Source organism: Onychomys torridus, chromosome 10 (assembly GCF_903995425.1).
Source record: "Onychomys torridus chromosome 10, mOncTor1.1, whole genome shotgun sequence".
Lineage (NCBI taxonomy): Eukaryota > Metazoa > Chordata > Mammalia > Rodentia > Cricetidae > Onychomys > Onychomys torridus.
The window spans coordinates 64,885,766-64,903,420 of record NC_050452.1 but is presented as its reverse complement, the minus strand read 5'-3'; the positions used below and the strand labels follow the sequence as shown (position 1 = coordinate 64,903,420).

The window sequence follows — 17,655 nt, the reverse complement described above, 5'->3', positions numbered from 1 at the left end:
AAGGTAACTAATATGCCATGACCTCATCAAACTCTCAATAGAGAAACCAGCACATGAAGGTGAAGCTGTGAGCAGTAAAGACTGTGCTACAAAGGTCTTCAAACGCTTACTAATGAGAATAAGCATCCTTGAAAACTCTCCTCCAAGTAAAAAGAAATACTTGACAGATCCTAAACTGGTGCTTAAACTCCTAAGACAATCTCATCTGGTTAACTTATGGCTAATAAAACATGTGACATAATTCATATCACTCTGGAAGATGAGAAAGATTATAGATACAAAGTAATAACTTCTATAGCACTGAGGTAAGCTGAACTCTTACAATAGTTTTATTCTCTGCAACCTTGCTAAGAGTAATTTTTATTCCTTTCACAACCTGATCATTATAGTATTTCTATTTACATTAGAAGCATTTCTTCCTTATCAAAATGGATTAAGGATCACTTGAAAGGACTATATTAATATTACTATTATTAAGTATACGCTCATTTTCTACTTCAAAAGAAACTTCTTTGTGACTTAGTCTTTTAAACAAAATTTACAATTTTGACTATGTACTAGTAATTTCTTAACTCAACTTCGGTGGTTAAACTATAATTCCAAGTATTATGTTCCATTGAACATTCACTACAATTAAGTGGGTTTCACAAATCATTGTCCATTTCAGCATTTTAAAATTTCAAACTGAAAGAGAATGTTTTTAAAGTTACAAAGGTGACATTTGGTAGACTCTGCTAAAGCTAAGCAGTGATTTGTAAAGGATCACTACACAGTAGAGTGAAGGCATGCTGCTCGACTGTCAAGAAAGAAAACTGTAAAATCAAACTTCCTACTCTCCTGAAGAATAAAAGCACACAGGCTTCACACAGGCTTAACAGTCCACCTTTCTGTCTGGTGGGGCAGAAGTGAAAGAAACTGGCATTTGTTCCTGGATGCTGTAGGCAGGCCCTCTGCCAACATGCTTGCTCTATCTCCAGGTTTCTGGGGACAGGTACTGAGCTCTCAATATCCTCTCTGGACAGATGGGGAACAAGCTTAGCGGAGGCAGGCACTCACCATAACCCACTAGCAATCCAAGTTGGTTTGGGCTGCCTTGTCTTTCCTATCTGAATGATGGCATCATAGAGTTCTCTACTGCCATCAACCCAAAGTCTGTGACTAAGGGTTCAAAGAGCACCAAAACAGTGATTCTCAAGTGAACTAGAGGAGGAGGCCTGCAGTAAGGGCTCCTTAGGGGATTCTGATAGCCACCGCCCCAGACTAGAACCTGGACCTTTCTCAGATGAAGCCCAGAAGGCCGCATAACCCACATACAGGAGGGTTAAGAACACGGCCAGTCAGTCTCTACTTGTAGTCGTTTCTCTTCTGCTCACCCACACAGCCCTCCACCTTAGTGTCAGTTTACTGGCTAAAGCAGTTCTAGTTCAAAACTTCTGGAAAAGAAGGCATATATAAAACGTATAATATTATATAATATAAATTGAATAGATCAGCAGAGTTTAAAGACCTGTGAATGAAACTATATGAGTCATCTTTATTCTAACAACCCTACAAGTTCTAAAAGTAATGAAATCGTTTGCACACTAAAAATAGTAAAAAGCTAAACTTACCGTAGGCCATAGCAAGGCAGAGTGAAGAGCCTGAACAGCGCCAGGAAGACTCTTAAAGGAAGCAGGGTGAACACATACAGAAAGGCATCGAGGCACAGGAAGATTCCAAAAAACATGAGCTACATTGACAAAGGAGAGAAGAAAAAAAAAGAGAAATATTCTTTAAATGGCTGTAGATACAAAATTCAAATGTTCAGACTGTCTAAACTTTATGAAAAATTAATTCCTGATTATTTGGTTTAAGAACTAGCACAATGTTAGGCCCCAGTTGCCGGCCATTAGGGAAAACTCCTACAGGAAGCACCTCCCCCACCAAAACCCCCCATCGGACCCTGCAATCTACGAGTTCCACACCCTGCCCCAATACCCATCTGCCTGTGACCCAAGTCACTTCCTGAGACACGGAAACCTAACGGCCAGCTCTCAGTGGACCAAGAGGCAGTGGCTCTTCTCCCCCCCCCCCCCCCCCCGAGCCCTGCTCTAGGACCCAGGCCCTGGGACTGGCTTTCTGGACTCTTCTCAGTTGCAGTTTACCGCCCACAGGAGCCAACTACTCAAAAGATGAGCTGCTCGGACTCAACCGATGTGACTTTCTGGTTCTTCTTCAAACATTAGAGACTAAAGTCTTTGAGACAAGCTTCCGACCTTAACCCTTATTCTTCCACGTCCTGTTCATCAAGAGACTAGATGGATACAGTTGTAATCTGAACAGTTTTGTAAACTGGTTACTAAGTTTAGCATAATCTTGAATGCATGGACAGCTGCTAGCTATACTTGGAGGGCCTTATTCTGATTAACTGCAGAAAATAATTACTAATTTTTTAACCTCTCTCCTGTTTCTTATGGATTTATACTTTCTATTTTCACCCATTAAATTTAGCAGGATACTTCCTAAGGGGAAGGTGAGGTCTTTTTGTAGCTTGAGGTAACTGGACCTAGTTTACCAAACTCGGCTACTCAAACAGTGGTGACTTTCTGTATGTCTGACATACAAACATGGTCTGATGAATATGCTCTCACCACATTACTCTTCATAACTTCAGACAATAAACTGCCCGGCCTGCATGCATTATCTATAAGCAGATGTTTCTCACAAAACTCATGAGAAAGTTCTAACTTCCAGGTATGGAATTTTTAAAGAGGTGATTCAAGTGAAAAGGTCATTAGGCTAGGTCCTGATCCAACATGAGTGCTACCTTGGAGATGCCAGTTGTGTGCCTTAGCCTTTAATGGCTGAGGTAGCGCTCCAGCCCAGACTGGTGCTCTTAGAACAGTGGGGATTGGGACACAGAAACACAGAAAAATGACCATGTGAGGTCCTCTGGAGAAGGTGGCTACCCACAAGCCAAGGAGAAAGGCTCCAGGAGAAACTAACTCTGTTGACTCCTGATGTCAGGCTTCCCCTTCTGCATCCTTATTGCTTAAACTGTACAGTGTGGAATACTTTGTTATGGTAGTCTCAGCCAACAAATATATACATATTTAAATGAAAGTCTATATTTCATTAACTTTTGACAAAGTCCAAGAAATAAATACATTATCTATACTCTAGATTCCTTAATCTGAATATACAGCTTTCTTCAACAATCTAGACTCATGAACAATGAAAGCACAATGTTAACCTAAGTCATGTGGAAGTCTATAGTTTTTAAGTCTTCCCTCCAGGAGAGTCACTCAGATGTCGTTATTGGTGTAAAGTGCTGGTTTTCATTCATGTTTTTGAATTATGCAAAGGAGTACTACTGACTGAGTAGTAGTCCTTATTTGTGACTCTCCAGCCCTTGAGAAGTCTTTCCTGTCTGCAGATTCCAAGAAGAATGTCGGGTATGTCTACACAAGAACATAAAACACTAAGGACTGTGTGCCTGTCTCATGAGCTCATGTTGGGATGAACACGGTATTCCTTTAGTTAACAGTCCTCAAACTGTGAATGTAGGTATGTAACATGCCCAGCCCAGTGGGCACAAAAACACCAGGAAGCAGGATGTGGCTTTTCCCTCAGGAGTTTTTTAACTATCAGCAAGGGTAGCAGTCATGTTAGTGCAGGGTTAACACAGCTGCATGTGCAGGAGCAGGAAAGGTCCAATGGCCAAACCACCTTGGAGAGATTTAGAAAAAGCCCTTAAATAACTTGTGAGGAGATGAGCATGTGCCACACACACACAACATGAACTGGGCAGAAGACATGGCCTGGCACAGGGAGTAGGAAGAAAGCCTTCTGGGCCATGAGTTGCCAGCAGGAGCACAGAGGTGGACAGAAAAGAGGAGAACAAGAAAACTCCTTTAGCAGCTCAGCAGATTTTGTGTTAGTACCGTCTATGGTGCACAGCTGTAGCAAAAGTCTAAAGGCCTGCCTTTCACATTGCCAAGTCTGTGCCTTAAACCAAGTCACTGGACAATATCCTTCTTACACTGTGTAGGCCCTATATTTGGACCACTGGAGCTGGCAAAAGATATCATCACAAAAATAGAGCAGAGCATATGGCTGCAATTTAAAGCCATTTCAGCTGAGGATACATGTTCACAAATGTGAGAATACAAAATGCAAAGGAAAACCAACACAAAGCCCTTCAATTTGGAAAGGCAGAAATAGAACAGTCCTTATCACTCCGGCATTACATTTTCTCCTAACCAGTATTCTTCTACATTCCTTCCAAATGTAAAGAAACTAGAGAGATGAGTGGAGCTGAGCCTAGCCCTGTGCAGGATATAATCTGTCCATCATCCACTTCATGGACACAGTAACTCAGGCTGCTCTGGTTTCCTGCCAGTGTCTACAGTGTTTCAGGCAAGAGGTAGGATTCAGCACTTCAGGCTCCTCTCGGCTCCTGAGGAAATGATCTCCTCTGCTTGACATATTTGGAAACCATGGATGTGAAGGCTGAATGCTGGCCCAAGGATGTGCATCAAGCAAGGGAACTAGCAAGTCTGTCTAGTCAGACCAAAGGTCCTGTTCTTGCTTCTTCAAGCAATTCAAGCAGAGTTTCCACGATTTTTAGTAGTCTTATGGGTTAGGTTGGGTTTTCTTTTGGCTAAGGCTAACTTACCTTGCAATCTGTTTACTATCTTTAAAACACACAAGAATTTAATGACTCACATATTGTGACTGGCTGCTAGCTTTAAAATATGTTGTAAATTAAAAGCTTTGAGAACACATCAACATAAATAATATGTACTTTCAAATCTTAGTGTGACATCTTGGGAAGGCAGGAAATTTTTATTTCCTTTTTATTTAGACTAACTATAAATTACTTAGCCAATCATAAGTAACTGTGAATGAATTCCTTCTCCACAAACAAGGGATGACTGTAAAGTAATGAATGACACCAGTGACATATGCAGCTTTTTTTTCTGAGACACAAACATCTCCTGGCTTTCTTGAACAATCCATCCAAATTTCAAAACAAATGCAATGCTGTGACCACCACAAAACCAGCAGTGATTTTTTCCCCCCTTGTTCTTTTGAGACAGGGTTTCCTCTATGTGTCCCTGGCTGTCCTGTCCTGGAACTTGCTTTGTAGACCAGGCTATTCTTGAACTCAGAGAAATCTGCCTGCCTCTGCCTCCAAAGTGCTGGGATTAAAGGTGTATAGTACCACGGCCAGGCCCAAACATCAAATCTTGGATCCTTTCGTTCCCACGTTTCCTTCTTCAGCCCTGCTATTGCTGTCCATCTTCACCTTGCCCATCTTAAAGAATGGGGACTCTTACTTTACCTATGTCTCACCTTTACAGCAAAGATGTCATCTGTTTGCACTTGCTTTATAAGATAAAAAAAGAAACTAAAAATACTGCAGAAAAAAGAACCCCCAAAGCAAAGTGTAAGGACAATATATAAAAAAGAAAACACATACAGAAGTTTTTGGGCTTTTAATTCTTTGTATTCAGTTGCTCACGTTTTCCCAGAAAGAAAGAGACAAAGGTGACGAACACTTTCCCTGGGCCAGGCCACTCCTTAGTTTATCCCTTCATCCTTCCTTAATTAAACACTGTAGAGCTTTGCCTAGCCAGAGATTTTGATGACTGAATCAAGTACATGCTCATAGCCAGGCACAATGGTGCACGCCTACACCCAGCACTCAGGAGAGTGAGTGAGGAAGGAGGCACAGGACCAGCTGGGGCTCCATGTTGAATCCCAAGCCAGCTTGGGCTATATACAAGATCATGTCTTAAAAACAAAACAGCACCAAACCAAACAAAGACAAAAACACCAAAATACCTCCCCCAACAAACCAAACAAAAAACAAGCAAGCAAATAACAAACAAACAAACTAACTAAATAACTAACTAAAAAAATACGTTTATTGCTTTAAGAAAGTCAAAGTTGGGGCTGAAGAGATGGCTCAGCTGTTAAGAGCACAGGCTTCTCTTTCCGAGGAACGGGGTTCCATTCTCAGTACCCACATAAATGCTCACAACCATCTGTAATTCCAGTTCCAGGTTATGACACCCTCTTTTAGTCTCGACAGGCACCATGCCTGCAAGTAGTACACAGGCATATATCCAGTCAAAGTACCCATACATGTAAAATAAAACTGAAACATGTTCTCAATGAGTCCATGAACCACTAATCGATGCTGGCTCACAGTGTAAAACTCAGCTACGAAGGTAGGCAAGTTAAAGTCTGGCTCCTTCCAGAGCAGACACTGCAGGCATGGAGGCAGTAGGCCTTTGCTGAGAGCAGTGTTCGAGTACAGGGGAAGTTCTTCTTACAAAGGTGAATTACAAGTTACAAACTGCAGACACCTCATTTTCAAATAATCTCTTCAATTTTATTCTTAAGAGCCCAGATTGATCAACTGTGGGTTTAAAAAAAACAAAAAACAAAAAACTTCAAAAGCAATTGTGGGCTTAATTAATGAGCTGGCCCCTGCAATTCCTTGAGTGAAAGCAGTCCAAGGACAGGAGTGTTTGCTGGTCTGATTCCAGAGATCTTGTCCGTCAGGCCCATTGAACCTCACCAGGTATAGCCCCTTCTCACCACCTCTGCAGGCAGGCAGGCTGCAGTACCTAACTCTACAGTGACACTAAGGACACATTCTTGAGCAGTAGGGGCATGGCAAAGATGTTGGTCAGTCTGCAGGAAACTGCACCATGGTCTATGCTCAAACTCACTGCTGAAGTCCTAGTCTCCTATACTACAAAACGATTCACTGTAGGCTGTTAACACCCAATATTCTATGTTGAGGACATTATAGAGCGGTAATGTTCCTGTAACACTGTTGGGCAATAAACATTAAATATTAAACATGGAAAGTTCTACAGCTGCTCTTAAGCATTTACACAGAACCTACCAACATTACTCTTAGCCATTAGAAAAATACTTGTCTCAAAACAATAAAAGCATAGCTTCTATCCATGGGGATTTTTTTTTTAAAGTTCAAAATAAAAAATCTCCAGGGCCCCTCCCTTAATGTCATTTGACATTTCAAAATAAATAAGACTATGGCTAGAAAGAAGCAAAAACAGTTGTGGGATGTATTTTTCAGAGCTCATGTGAATTCTGAGCACTGTCTCCTCTACTGAAGCTAGCAAACACCATCTACTGTGTCAATGGGTTGAAGGCTGGAGTGCTAGCTGGAAAAGAGGGTAAAGAGCCTGGAAGAGCTCCCTCTCTGGCCCCAAATGCCACTTTTTATAAAAATCTGGTCAGGCGATCCTTGGGGCAGAGGTTAATGGAATACAGCAATGGTCAACAGCATAGTAACAAAGGCCAGGGAACCTCAGGACCACTCACTAGGCACATCCTTTCTACAAATTAAGTACTAAAGTAACTATTTTGGAAACCCCGGGGAAGAGTCAGGTTTGTGTGGTATTTGTGCTGGAAGTGGTGGGGGCATTGAATCATATGCACAAGACAGTCAAGAAAGCTTTCCACAGAGGGGGCAACCCAGGGACTAGACCTTGCCAGGCAGAGTCAAGAGAACCAGAATTCCACACAAAAAAAATGTACTTCATGCAATGTGGGGTGTAGGCTGTGGGTTCAGTTATATAAGAGGGATAGTACTATCTTCAGTTAATAGCTAAGGAGCTCAACTTCTTATCCAGAAGTTCTCAAACAATCCACATGTAGGGATCTGACTTTGGAAGCAATTGCTGCACATTTAAGAACATCTCCAGAGTAAGTAATTTTCATGTCGCTAAGAAGTCTATACTCAGATGGTCAACAAAAGGACTGCTGAGTCAGGTTCTTATGTGATGGGCAAGTTTATATACACATCTGTAAACCGAGGAAGCAACAGAATCTCAATCAATGCATCACAGTCATCATAATCTACATCTGGTACACACTTAACAGTAGACATATTTCATACAAGGTAGAATTCCATCTGTAGAAAGATTTTGCACAATGAATGACCCTACTATTTTCTGGCCTCTCTTATTTGATGGTATGTCCTAGGCACTCCACTTATGCTAACTTGGTTAGAATCTTCACAATACACAAGGCAGAATTACTACTTATTACTGTTAATGGGACAAAGAGGGTCTTCCTGAGAGGCTGGCCAGATGCAGGACAGTGAGAGTGCCCTTAAAGCTGCAACAGGATGAAAGGTACCCACATACTTGAGGCCTTCACAGCTCCTGCAGATGAAGGCAGCTGATGCAAGATAACAATACATCTTTTAGGCTCAGATCTACTTTCAGGAAGAGATCAGCCTTGTTAGGCTGGCAGTAAGTAGTCAAGGCAGTCGAATCAAGATGGCCTGAATGAGGCACCAAAATGGCATCATGCAAGGTGTCCAAGGCTAACAAGATAAAAAGAAGTTCCTGAACAATAGCCCATAAGTTGTAAGTTTACAAGCAGTCATCTTTTAATTTCCTGGATGGTCTTATGTGCCCAGCAGGTAATAGCAACTTCACAATTAAGTAGCTGGGAAATTCACTGGCTGCTGTCCCATCATATCAAGCCTTATTTCTGAGGGGGCTGGTGGTGTTATCATCATTGCCTCAGGCAGGGATGATATACCCTGGGAAGAAGAGCAGGAAGGCCTGCCAAAATGCTGAGGTCCAGGCCTTCCATCTTCCCAATAGCTCCATAAATGGGGATCTGGGCAAGAGTGTGTCCCAGACAAAGAAAGGCTGCATCCCAACGTGAGTTTAGAAGGATTATGCATTATCATGGAATGAGAAACCAAGAGGATGACCAAGAAGTCACTGACACAAACAGGGGTCTGAGTAAGGAGTATGTCAGTTTCACAATGAAATCGAGAGCTGTTTCACTAAAATAAAGTGAACCAATAGCTACTAAGTTTTCTTTATATATGTCTTATGATGAAACAAAAACAGCTTTACATGATGTCAAATTAAGTTTATTACTATGAAATGAACTTTTGAATTATTCTGTTAAATGTTAACCTTGCTTATTCTCAAAAGAGTACAAGAATTATGTTCTCCTAATAGATAATGAAACCTCCTCTTTCTTTATCTGTTACCATCTATTTTCCCTGTTTTTCAGAAGCAAACTCATTAAAGGGTCTGTGGCATTTCAAATGAGAATGGCCCTTTAGGCTCATGAATTTGAATTCTTGGTCCCTAGTTGGTAAAACTGTTTTGGGAAGGATTGGGAGGTGTGGCCTTGTTGGAGGAGGTGAGTCACTGGGTTTGAGATTTGAAGTTTCAAAAGTCCACATCAGGCCCAGTCTCTGTCTCTGCTTTGAACTGGCAAGTAATATATAAGGTCTCAGCTACTGCTGTAGCACTATGCATGCCAACCTGCTGCCATGCTCCCCACCATGATGGTCATGGACTAACCCTCTGAAACTGTAAACAAGCCCCCAACAAAATGCTTTCTTTTATAAGTTGCCTTGGTAATGGTGTCTTTTCAAAGCAGTAGAAAAGTCACTAACATAGGTTCATATATTATTAGGTCTCCTGAGATGACTCTGTCCATCTTCTCATCTTAGAAGAAGAAAGTAAAGTCCTAAGGAGACTTAGAGGAGCAGGCAGCTGATGGTGGATCACATGCTTCTGGTATTCTGGGAACCCCTCTCCCTTCCTGTTAACAGTCCATGTTTAGTAACAACACAACTCCATGCCTCTCGTGATGAATATGAAGGGTCTACAACAGTTTCAAGTGTTGACCATTTGGTTCCCAGGTGATGCTACTATTTTGGGAGACCCTGAGACCCTGGGAGATGGAGCCTAGGGAGGAGGTAGGTTATGGAAGGTTCATCCTTAAATAAACCTGTATTCTATCCTGGACACCTTTCTGTTCTCTCGCTTAGCTTCCTGTTTGCTCCTGACACCCACTCCCATCACTAGGTTCTGCCTCACCAGTAGCTGCAAAGCAATAGAGTCAAGATCTATGTACTTGCACTTCTGAAATAATATGAACCAAGTAAATTTTGTCTCCCCTTAGTTTATGTCAGTGTCAAAATCTGACCAACACGCATAAATACCATTATTTTTAACCTTCAACCTGATAAATTTAAGGCTCACAAAAGTTTGTGATATTTGCTAGAGCCAGGAAAATCTCAATTTGGAGGAGGGTCTAGCTACACATTAGTGAGATCTGTTCTTAGATGGCAAAAACAGGACTGGGTGGTTCAGTGGTAGGGCACTTGCCTCATCACACCTCTCTCTGCTTAAACCTTGGTACAACAAAATAAAAAATTATAATGAATAAATAAGTGATTGATGTGGTTTCTTCAGATCAGTAGCTGCACTGAAGACTAAACAATGGAGCTCAGTTTGCATTAAGATGTATTTAAAAACTGTAATGTACAAAGTATGGTAACTGAAATAAATGACTACCCAAAGCATGCATTTACAAGGTAAAAATATACTTTCATTTTAGTTTAACTTTTCATAACAGGTAAGGTCCATTATCAAGTAATTTTTGTAAAAGTTTCACACTAATAATTATTGTAACTTTTACCTGATATATGTCCACCTTGAGGGATAAATGATAAGAGGTAGAGAAATCAACTGTAGATAATGGTATATAGAAGATCTATAACGTAAGGAAGGGTTGTGAGCTTTCTATGCTCACTGCCAGTCTACACCGACTGCTGCTGTCCTAGTTTTTCAGGAGCAGAGCTCTGAGGCTAACTCAGTAACTGTTCCCAATCCTTTCCTCTGTTTCTAAACCCAACATTCATCACCCTAGTCCCCACACGGTTGGGGGTGGCCATGGGCTTATTTAGCCAACTAGGCACAAGTGGAATGATGAGAGTTCAGGGAAAGCTTTAGTTCTCTAGGAAGGGCGCCAAAATGGGCAGGCAGTACCAGCCATGCTTTTTTCTCTTCTGATCAAAATGCAGATTTAATAACGTGTTGTTGTCAACTTTCTATTTAAAATCAGGAAGCAGGAAGATCAAAAGCTAAGTAACGAAGACTGGGTGAAACAAGGTCTCGGAGCCGTGGCAGGTCACTAGCCTGCTGGACCAACTGAGACCTCCTCTGACTACATTTGCGCAAAGGCAAGGAGAGAAAGTGTGTCGAGTAAGTCTCTACTAGCCTGACTTTGTTACACAGCAAGAGCACTCCTAAGGAATGCATCCTGGCAGTCTCCTCCTGAAGTTACATTCTACACTCTAAGGCAAAATCTAGATGAAGCCCATCTTCTAGTTCTTGGTGGCTCCTTGTTCACAGCCATCTCTGTGCCCATCTCTGCCTCTTTGCAGCACCTTCGCACAGACCACCTGGTGCGTGCACACAGACCCTGTGATGCTCCTTCAAAATCTACCCCTCTCTCTTCTAGCTTTGCCACACGAGTTTCCCTCCCAGGCCCTGCCTCAGTCTCCTGCAGCTCACCTTCTACGCAAACTTTCTCTTCTTGAAATTCTTGGGAGCAGGATTTTACTTACACAGCTTAATGGCACTTACCATTCTATATCTTCAATTATAACTACTTCTGTATACAATATTTCCCACCATGCTAAAATATGAGTTCTATATTTATCTATTTACTTCTATGCTACAAATGCCTAGGATATACTATAAGTATTTAAGAGAAAACAAATTAATCAATAACTATGTGGTCTTTATCTCCTTAAATTAGCATATACATTGGTCAGGGAATTTTAGAAAATGCTATGATAGACAGTTTTTTTGTAATTTTATTTTTTGCCAAATTTTAATTTTTGCAAAATTATTTATTACAATTTTAGGTTCAAAGAGACAACAAAATTGGCCTTTGGACAAAGATAATTGCATATGTGACTCATGGCAAATCATTCCCTAGCACTTGCTCCTACCAAAATACAGGTGCATGAACTCAGTTTGGAAGTCAGCATAGGAACTGCCACATAGGGCAGAAGACACAGGACTCTGTCCTCAACTAGTCTCCAGTTGCATCAAAAGCTGTGAACTATGAACCAGCTACAGGCCATGTTACCTAATGTGCCTGTCTGGTAAATCCTTCATGAACAAGATCAGGTTTATCCCAAGAGAGCCTGGCTAAAGGGAAAGCAGGAATATCCGGCTTTCCTTAGGTTCTCTTTCTATCCGTGGTTAGCAATCTGAGAAAGGCTGACCGACAATCATTCTTACACAGTTGGAAAGTCATGTTTAATGAAAGCAAAGCAGGAAATAAAGGAGGGGCCCAGGGGTACCTTGGAACCAGGCCTCTCCCCAGCACCTCCCGTTGTGTCCTGAAAGCTTAGGAATGAAACCTGTGGGTGAAGAAATCCATCTTGTTCCACAGCAGGGCACTCCTAGAAAGGACTGGTAAAAATCTGAAAACATTCTACGAGGTTCAGTATGTCACTGATACAGAAGAGGAAAGCCAGGCACAGGAAGGTGAGGGAATGCCCAGGAGTCACAGCTGGAAGCTGTGGGGCTGGGATCTAAAGCCAGTGTGGCAGCCTGGCTGGAGAGCCGCTGCTCTGTTCTGCCTCGCGAGTTTTCTCACAGAGAATGCCAGACTCCTCAGTTTTATGGGACACAGAATAACACTGCCAAAGTGGACCAGAAGCACTCAGGAGCAGACCTCAGAAGAGTCCCAAAGTTGGGCAGGACTGGGAGGCTTGGGGAGAGAGAGAGAGAGAGAGGGGAGTGACAGAGTGAGAGACAGACAGACAGAGAGAAAGAAATTCATCCTCACCCAGACCAAGAAGTACTCTAAAATGTCTGGGCCGTGTACCGGGGAAGGAGTTTGGAAAGGAGCGCCCATGAAAACTCGGAAGCACGGTTTGAAACAGAGGAGGTCAAGTGTAAAGTTGTCAGTCTGCTGACATATCATGCAGTTTCTGGGATTATTTTGTTCCACATTAGTTCACAGGTTTGGTAAAAGATACTGAGCTGATTTCCCTTGGCCTTAAAGTATGAACAGTAATGTTTTATACTCCTTGCAGATTTCAGAGAAGCACAGAGCTCTCTAATTGCAAAGTATCTCTTCTAGATGTTATTTGGAAAATACAGCATTTACCAAGAAAGTGGCCAATATATGTTGGTACAGACAATATTAACAAAAAGGGAGGAAATCATTTAGATTAACCTGAATGCCAAGCAGTCTCCCAGGCTTTAAGTGAGGTCCCATTTTCATATTAGCAGTCAAGGAGACGTATACTCAACTGAAAAATACGACCCTCTTCTGAAGCATTCCTCATGACCTATAGCCAGCAGTCCTGTTTGTGGAAGGCAAAACCACTGAGAAATGAATGGTAATTCAAGTTTGGGATATTATGCATTTAACCTTCACACAAATAAATGCAGTTTTATGAACAATACTAACTCCTGGTACAGATTCTTTCTTTAAAAAGGCAAATCCTGATGGCAACACACTCATGCATTACTTAACCCAACAGTGGTCTCACAGTATTAAGTCTTATCTCTTCTGGCAAATTTTATTAGGGTACACAACCTATCACCACATGTGGGCATTTCCTCACCATGAAACATGCCATCTGCTTGCTATGAAGGAAAATGGTGTGTACACTGCGCTTGCTCTGATGAATTAAAGAAGTAATGGATGTTATAACAAAGGGATCAGAGACATAGGCCCCTGGAAGAAAGACCGTGGATGCATTTATGAGGTTTGCCTGTGTTTGCAGATAAATCCCTCCTAGCTTTTTCTGGAGAGAAACTGTCCGGGACTGCTCACTGAGAGAAAAACTTTCCCCACACAGAGGGCTAAAGCTAGGTGAGTACATGTTGGTCTTATCCCAGACAAACCAGATGTCAGCAGATGCCTTCCCTCTGCCTCTGCACTGTGTCCAAACACTTCTAGCCCACGGTTTATCACTGGAAAAGAGAAATAGTGAGGTCTAAAAGGCACCAAAAGAAGAACTGGTTTCATGTTCTACTTTCTTCTGTCTCACCTTGCCAGCCCCAGACACAATTCTAGCAGAATCCCCCAACAGAAAACGCAGCTACTCTGGTGCAGAGTCCTCCCACTCCCCCTCATCCACCAGTCTCTCAGGCTCCTCCATGGGATCCTTCATCCTCCTTAGAAAGACAACAATGTGTTGATCACTGGGCATGCACAGGGCCACTGCCTCCTCAGCAGTCCTCTAGATCTTAACCCAGGACCGACCCCCCCTCAAACCTCAGCAGGTGGTACTCTATCGAGAGCTATACAAGGTGAAGTTGCTGAAATTGGCTGTCTGCACTGGCTGCTTCTCCCCAGCCACAGCTGCTGGCTGGTAGCTTCCCACTGCCTGCCACACCTCCTGCTTCACAGTGTGCAGAGCCAGCAAGCAGGGAAGCACAGTTCTGAGGAAGCAGCTAGGCCGAGAGGCCTTGTGTTACTATAAAAATCCCTGAAGAAGCTCATACATCTTGCCTTGTAGTAAGATCTAGAATCTCTCAGGACTCCTAACGCCAGCAGCATTAGAGGAAAAGGGCTTTCCTGTCCTCTGCCTGACCTCACAACAAGCTCCTAAAGACTTAGTGCTGTTTTTCTGTAGCCCTTTAACAGGACGCTTTCTGTGACAAGGCTTACACAAGTCCTCTTTTCCTTCAAAGGTCTCTCACTTCTGTGTTCAAACATGTGGCTATTCTAAGAAACTGGAACCTCAGAGAAGGCTGAAATCAAATACCTTAAGTGGAAAAAAAGAAAGTGCTAGTCTAGAAACACCCAGCTGAAGGGAGCTGAAGAGCTCAGAGAAAGAGTAAATCCTGGGATACAGCTGCTTGGACAAGACGAAAATATGGGAAGTTTAGTAATTAGCAAAATGAAGGTGTGGAGAGATTCAGTGATGATCCCCTCATACTACAACCAGCTGTCATAAGCTGCTCTCTACAAGCAATTCTATATCCCCAAACCCATTCAATTACTTACCATGTTACTTCCAATATTTTAAAACCTCAACGGAAGCTCTTCACAATTTTTTTTTCATAATTAAAACTTTCAAATGATGTTTGGAAATGAAAAAAAGTACCTTTTCCAATTCTCTTGGTATTCGCATACAAGTGTACACTCTTTCTCTTCGCTCTGTATACTTGGCCTCGTTATGTTCGAGGAAGTACCCTCTTGTTAGTTCAGCACTGAGGAACCTCAGTAAGGAAAGGTCTACAGAAAAAAGAAAACGACACAAAACAAAAAGAACAGTGTTTATCAAGGAACTCACAGGTGAGCTGGGGCCATAGGTAACACACAGAAAACAGAAGGAGAATGCCACAGTTGATGGTCTGTGCCTAGAAGAGCGTCACCCAAATGACTGGAGGGTACTGTTGGGGAATGGTTGCTGTTGCATACACTGAAAACACCAGAGAAGCACAGAGGGGATGGTTACTGAGAGCCAGAAGTCAGAACATCTTTCCAACCAGTCCTGGCTTTCATGGTGCTACAGGCCTGGATGGCACACACAGAAGAAAGAGTAGCCTTCCAGTAGCCCAGAGCCCTGGATGACACTGATCAGCCCATCACTATGCCAGGGCAGCCATGCAGACCCAGGTCAGCTGTCTCCTGCTCAGGTGAGCCCCAAGATCCTGCAGAAGCGGGCCAACAGCAGCACTCCTCTCCATGAAGGCTATGTAAAAACTTCCCACTGTCTTGAAGTCAATAGTTACACAAAGCGGAACCTTCCTTTCCTAGGGTTGGCTCCCTTGTCCATGTTTCCTTTGCTCCTCCAACATAAATTCATCTAGTTTATAGCAGTAGAGGAAGGCAAGGTCAACGCAGCTGAGATATGCTCCGCTCTGCTGGATTTCAGGTAAGCAGTTGAGGTGGAGATGCATGACCCCATTCTTTCTGGTATGCTATGCTTCCCATGGCACCTCAACATTCTCTCCAAACCCCTGACCTGACCATCCCTGTCTCACTCTACAGGAGGCCAAACTTTCTTCCAGGATAGGAAACATTTTCAAAATCACCTCTAAGCCTACTTTGTGATCTAACAGATGTAGTACTGAAGCACTGGCAAGTGGGGACAGTCAACTGAGTCTCCAAAGGCCCCTGCAAAGACAGAAGCAGGCCTAGCTGAGGGTCTGAGCAGTACACCTTGAAGAGCTTACTTCTGACAGCACTGGAACAAATCCCTAGCTCCAGGAGTTCCACATCACATGCCTGGCTTGTTTTGCTTACACACACACACACACACACACACACACACACACACACACACACATACTTCTAAACATAAAGCTAATAATGTATTTGCAGAATTGGTGATATACCAAGAAGTATCTGGGCTTGAAATGGGGGAGGTTAAGAGTTCATGGGGAGAAATGCCACCATTTCCCCATAGCTGCTTGGTACAGGGCAGGCAGGGTCACTGTGCACCCCAGGCACCCTGCTTTCCTTTCTCAGGGTATTGCAGTTAAGTCACAGGGTGAAGCAGACTCAAGATACAATGTTTCTGTTTGTATTAGCATCTGTTAATGACTTAAAGGCACCATATAACCTCATTCATAGAGGATAACTGTGGACTGGAAACTTTCTAGGACTATAGAAAAATCTTAAGAGAAAAAGAAAGCCCTATGTGCTATGCAAGAGAAATGTAACACTGTAAAGCTATGCTTATACAGAGTTCAGTGCCAACTTTGGCACTTTCTATCTCGTCTTATTTAATACTGATTTACTTAAGATGACATATAAACACAAAAGTAGGACTGATCCAAATGTTCAACAGTGGTGGAACTTAATAAATATCAATGATTCACTTTTAAAAGACAACCAACTCAGAAGTGGAAAGACGAGAATACAAGTCCCTAGAAGAGAAGGGCTGCTGGGTGCTAGGGCTGGCACTGTTCTGAGACTGGGGAGTTAGCAGGGAGCAAAGGCTCTCCAGCCTCAGCTGTGGTCCTCAGTGATCATGATTATAAATGACAGCCTAAGGGGCCTGGGCCTAACCCCTGAGAGCTGTGCCAACAAGAGACAGAAGCTGGGCATACCAGGAGTCTGTCATCTGTGTGAAAGAGACACACAGACAGGTCATTATACTTTATATTTTAAAGGAGCAAACTAAACAAAGAGGGTTGGATATACCTATTTATTGGGGAAATTCTCTGCCAGAGTGGTGTCTTCCTTAGTGACTGCGGAGGCTAGTTTTTGACACATTTAGTGTTTTGTTCTGGTCCATAAAAAGAATGTGGGGTCATCTGGAGAGGGGATCCAGCACCAGCCCTCCCACCTTTGAGGCCCATGCCAGTCAACTCACAGACCTCAAGTTCTCCAATGAGAAAACAGCCTACCGCCAGCTCTGTAACACCTGTTTCTGTCTTGCCTTCCACACAGATCTCTGAGGCACTTGACAGTGTTTGTGTGAAAGCAGATGAAAACCACAAGGCATGATGCAGTGTCATGAACTACAATTCCTTTCTATATATTAACTGTAATATTAGCCATTTCTGGTATGGTTGCTATCTAATATTTACTAATGCTATTTCTGCAATCCTGGTTCTATAGTGAAAAGTATCACTAGTACATTTAACAAACAATATAACTTAAATTAATGAGATTTCATAAACAAGCTATGATATAAACAAAAAAGGGTTCAACTCTATTATAAATACAAAAGAGGACTTGTGAGTAATCTACCTCTAGAAATACAAGACTCTTAGTGCTAAGCATCAAGTTAGATCTATAATGCTAAAACACTAAACAACAAAGAACACACTTTAATTACAAGCATCAAAACTGTAAAAAGCAGTTTTGTAG

The 17,655-nt window shown here is 42.4% G+C and overlaps 1 protein-coding gene across 1 annotated transcript in view; it reads right to left on the bottom strand.

The window, feature by feature from the left end:
* Window positions 1-17,655, bottom strand: part of Tapt1 (transmembrane anterior posterior transformation 1) — a 53,240-nt gene that overhangs the window by 30,121 nt on the left and 5,464 nt on the right. The window contains exons 2-3 of the mRNA XM_036201150.1: window positions 14,936-15,066; window positions 1,611-1,729 (exon numbers count right to left, since the gene is read on the bottom strand). Of these exons, the coding sequence (XP_036057043.1) occupies window positions 1,611-1,729; window positions 14,936-15,066 (250 nt within the window). The remainder of the gene's footprint in view (window positions 1-1,610; window positions 1,730-14,935; window positions 15,067-17,655) is intronic.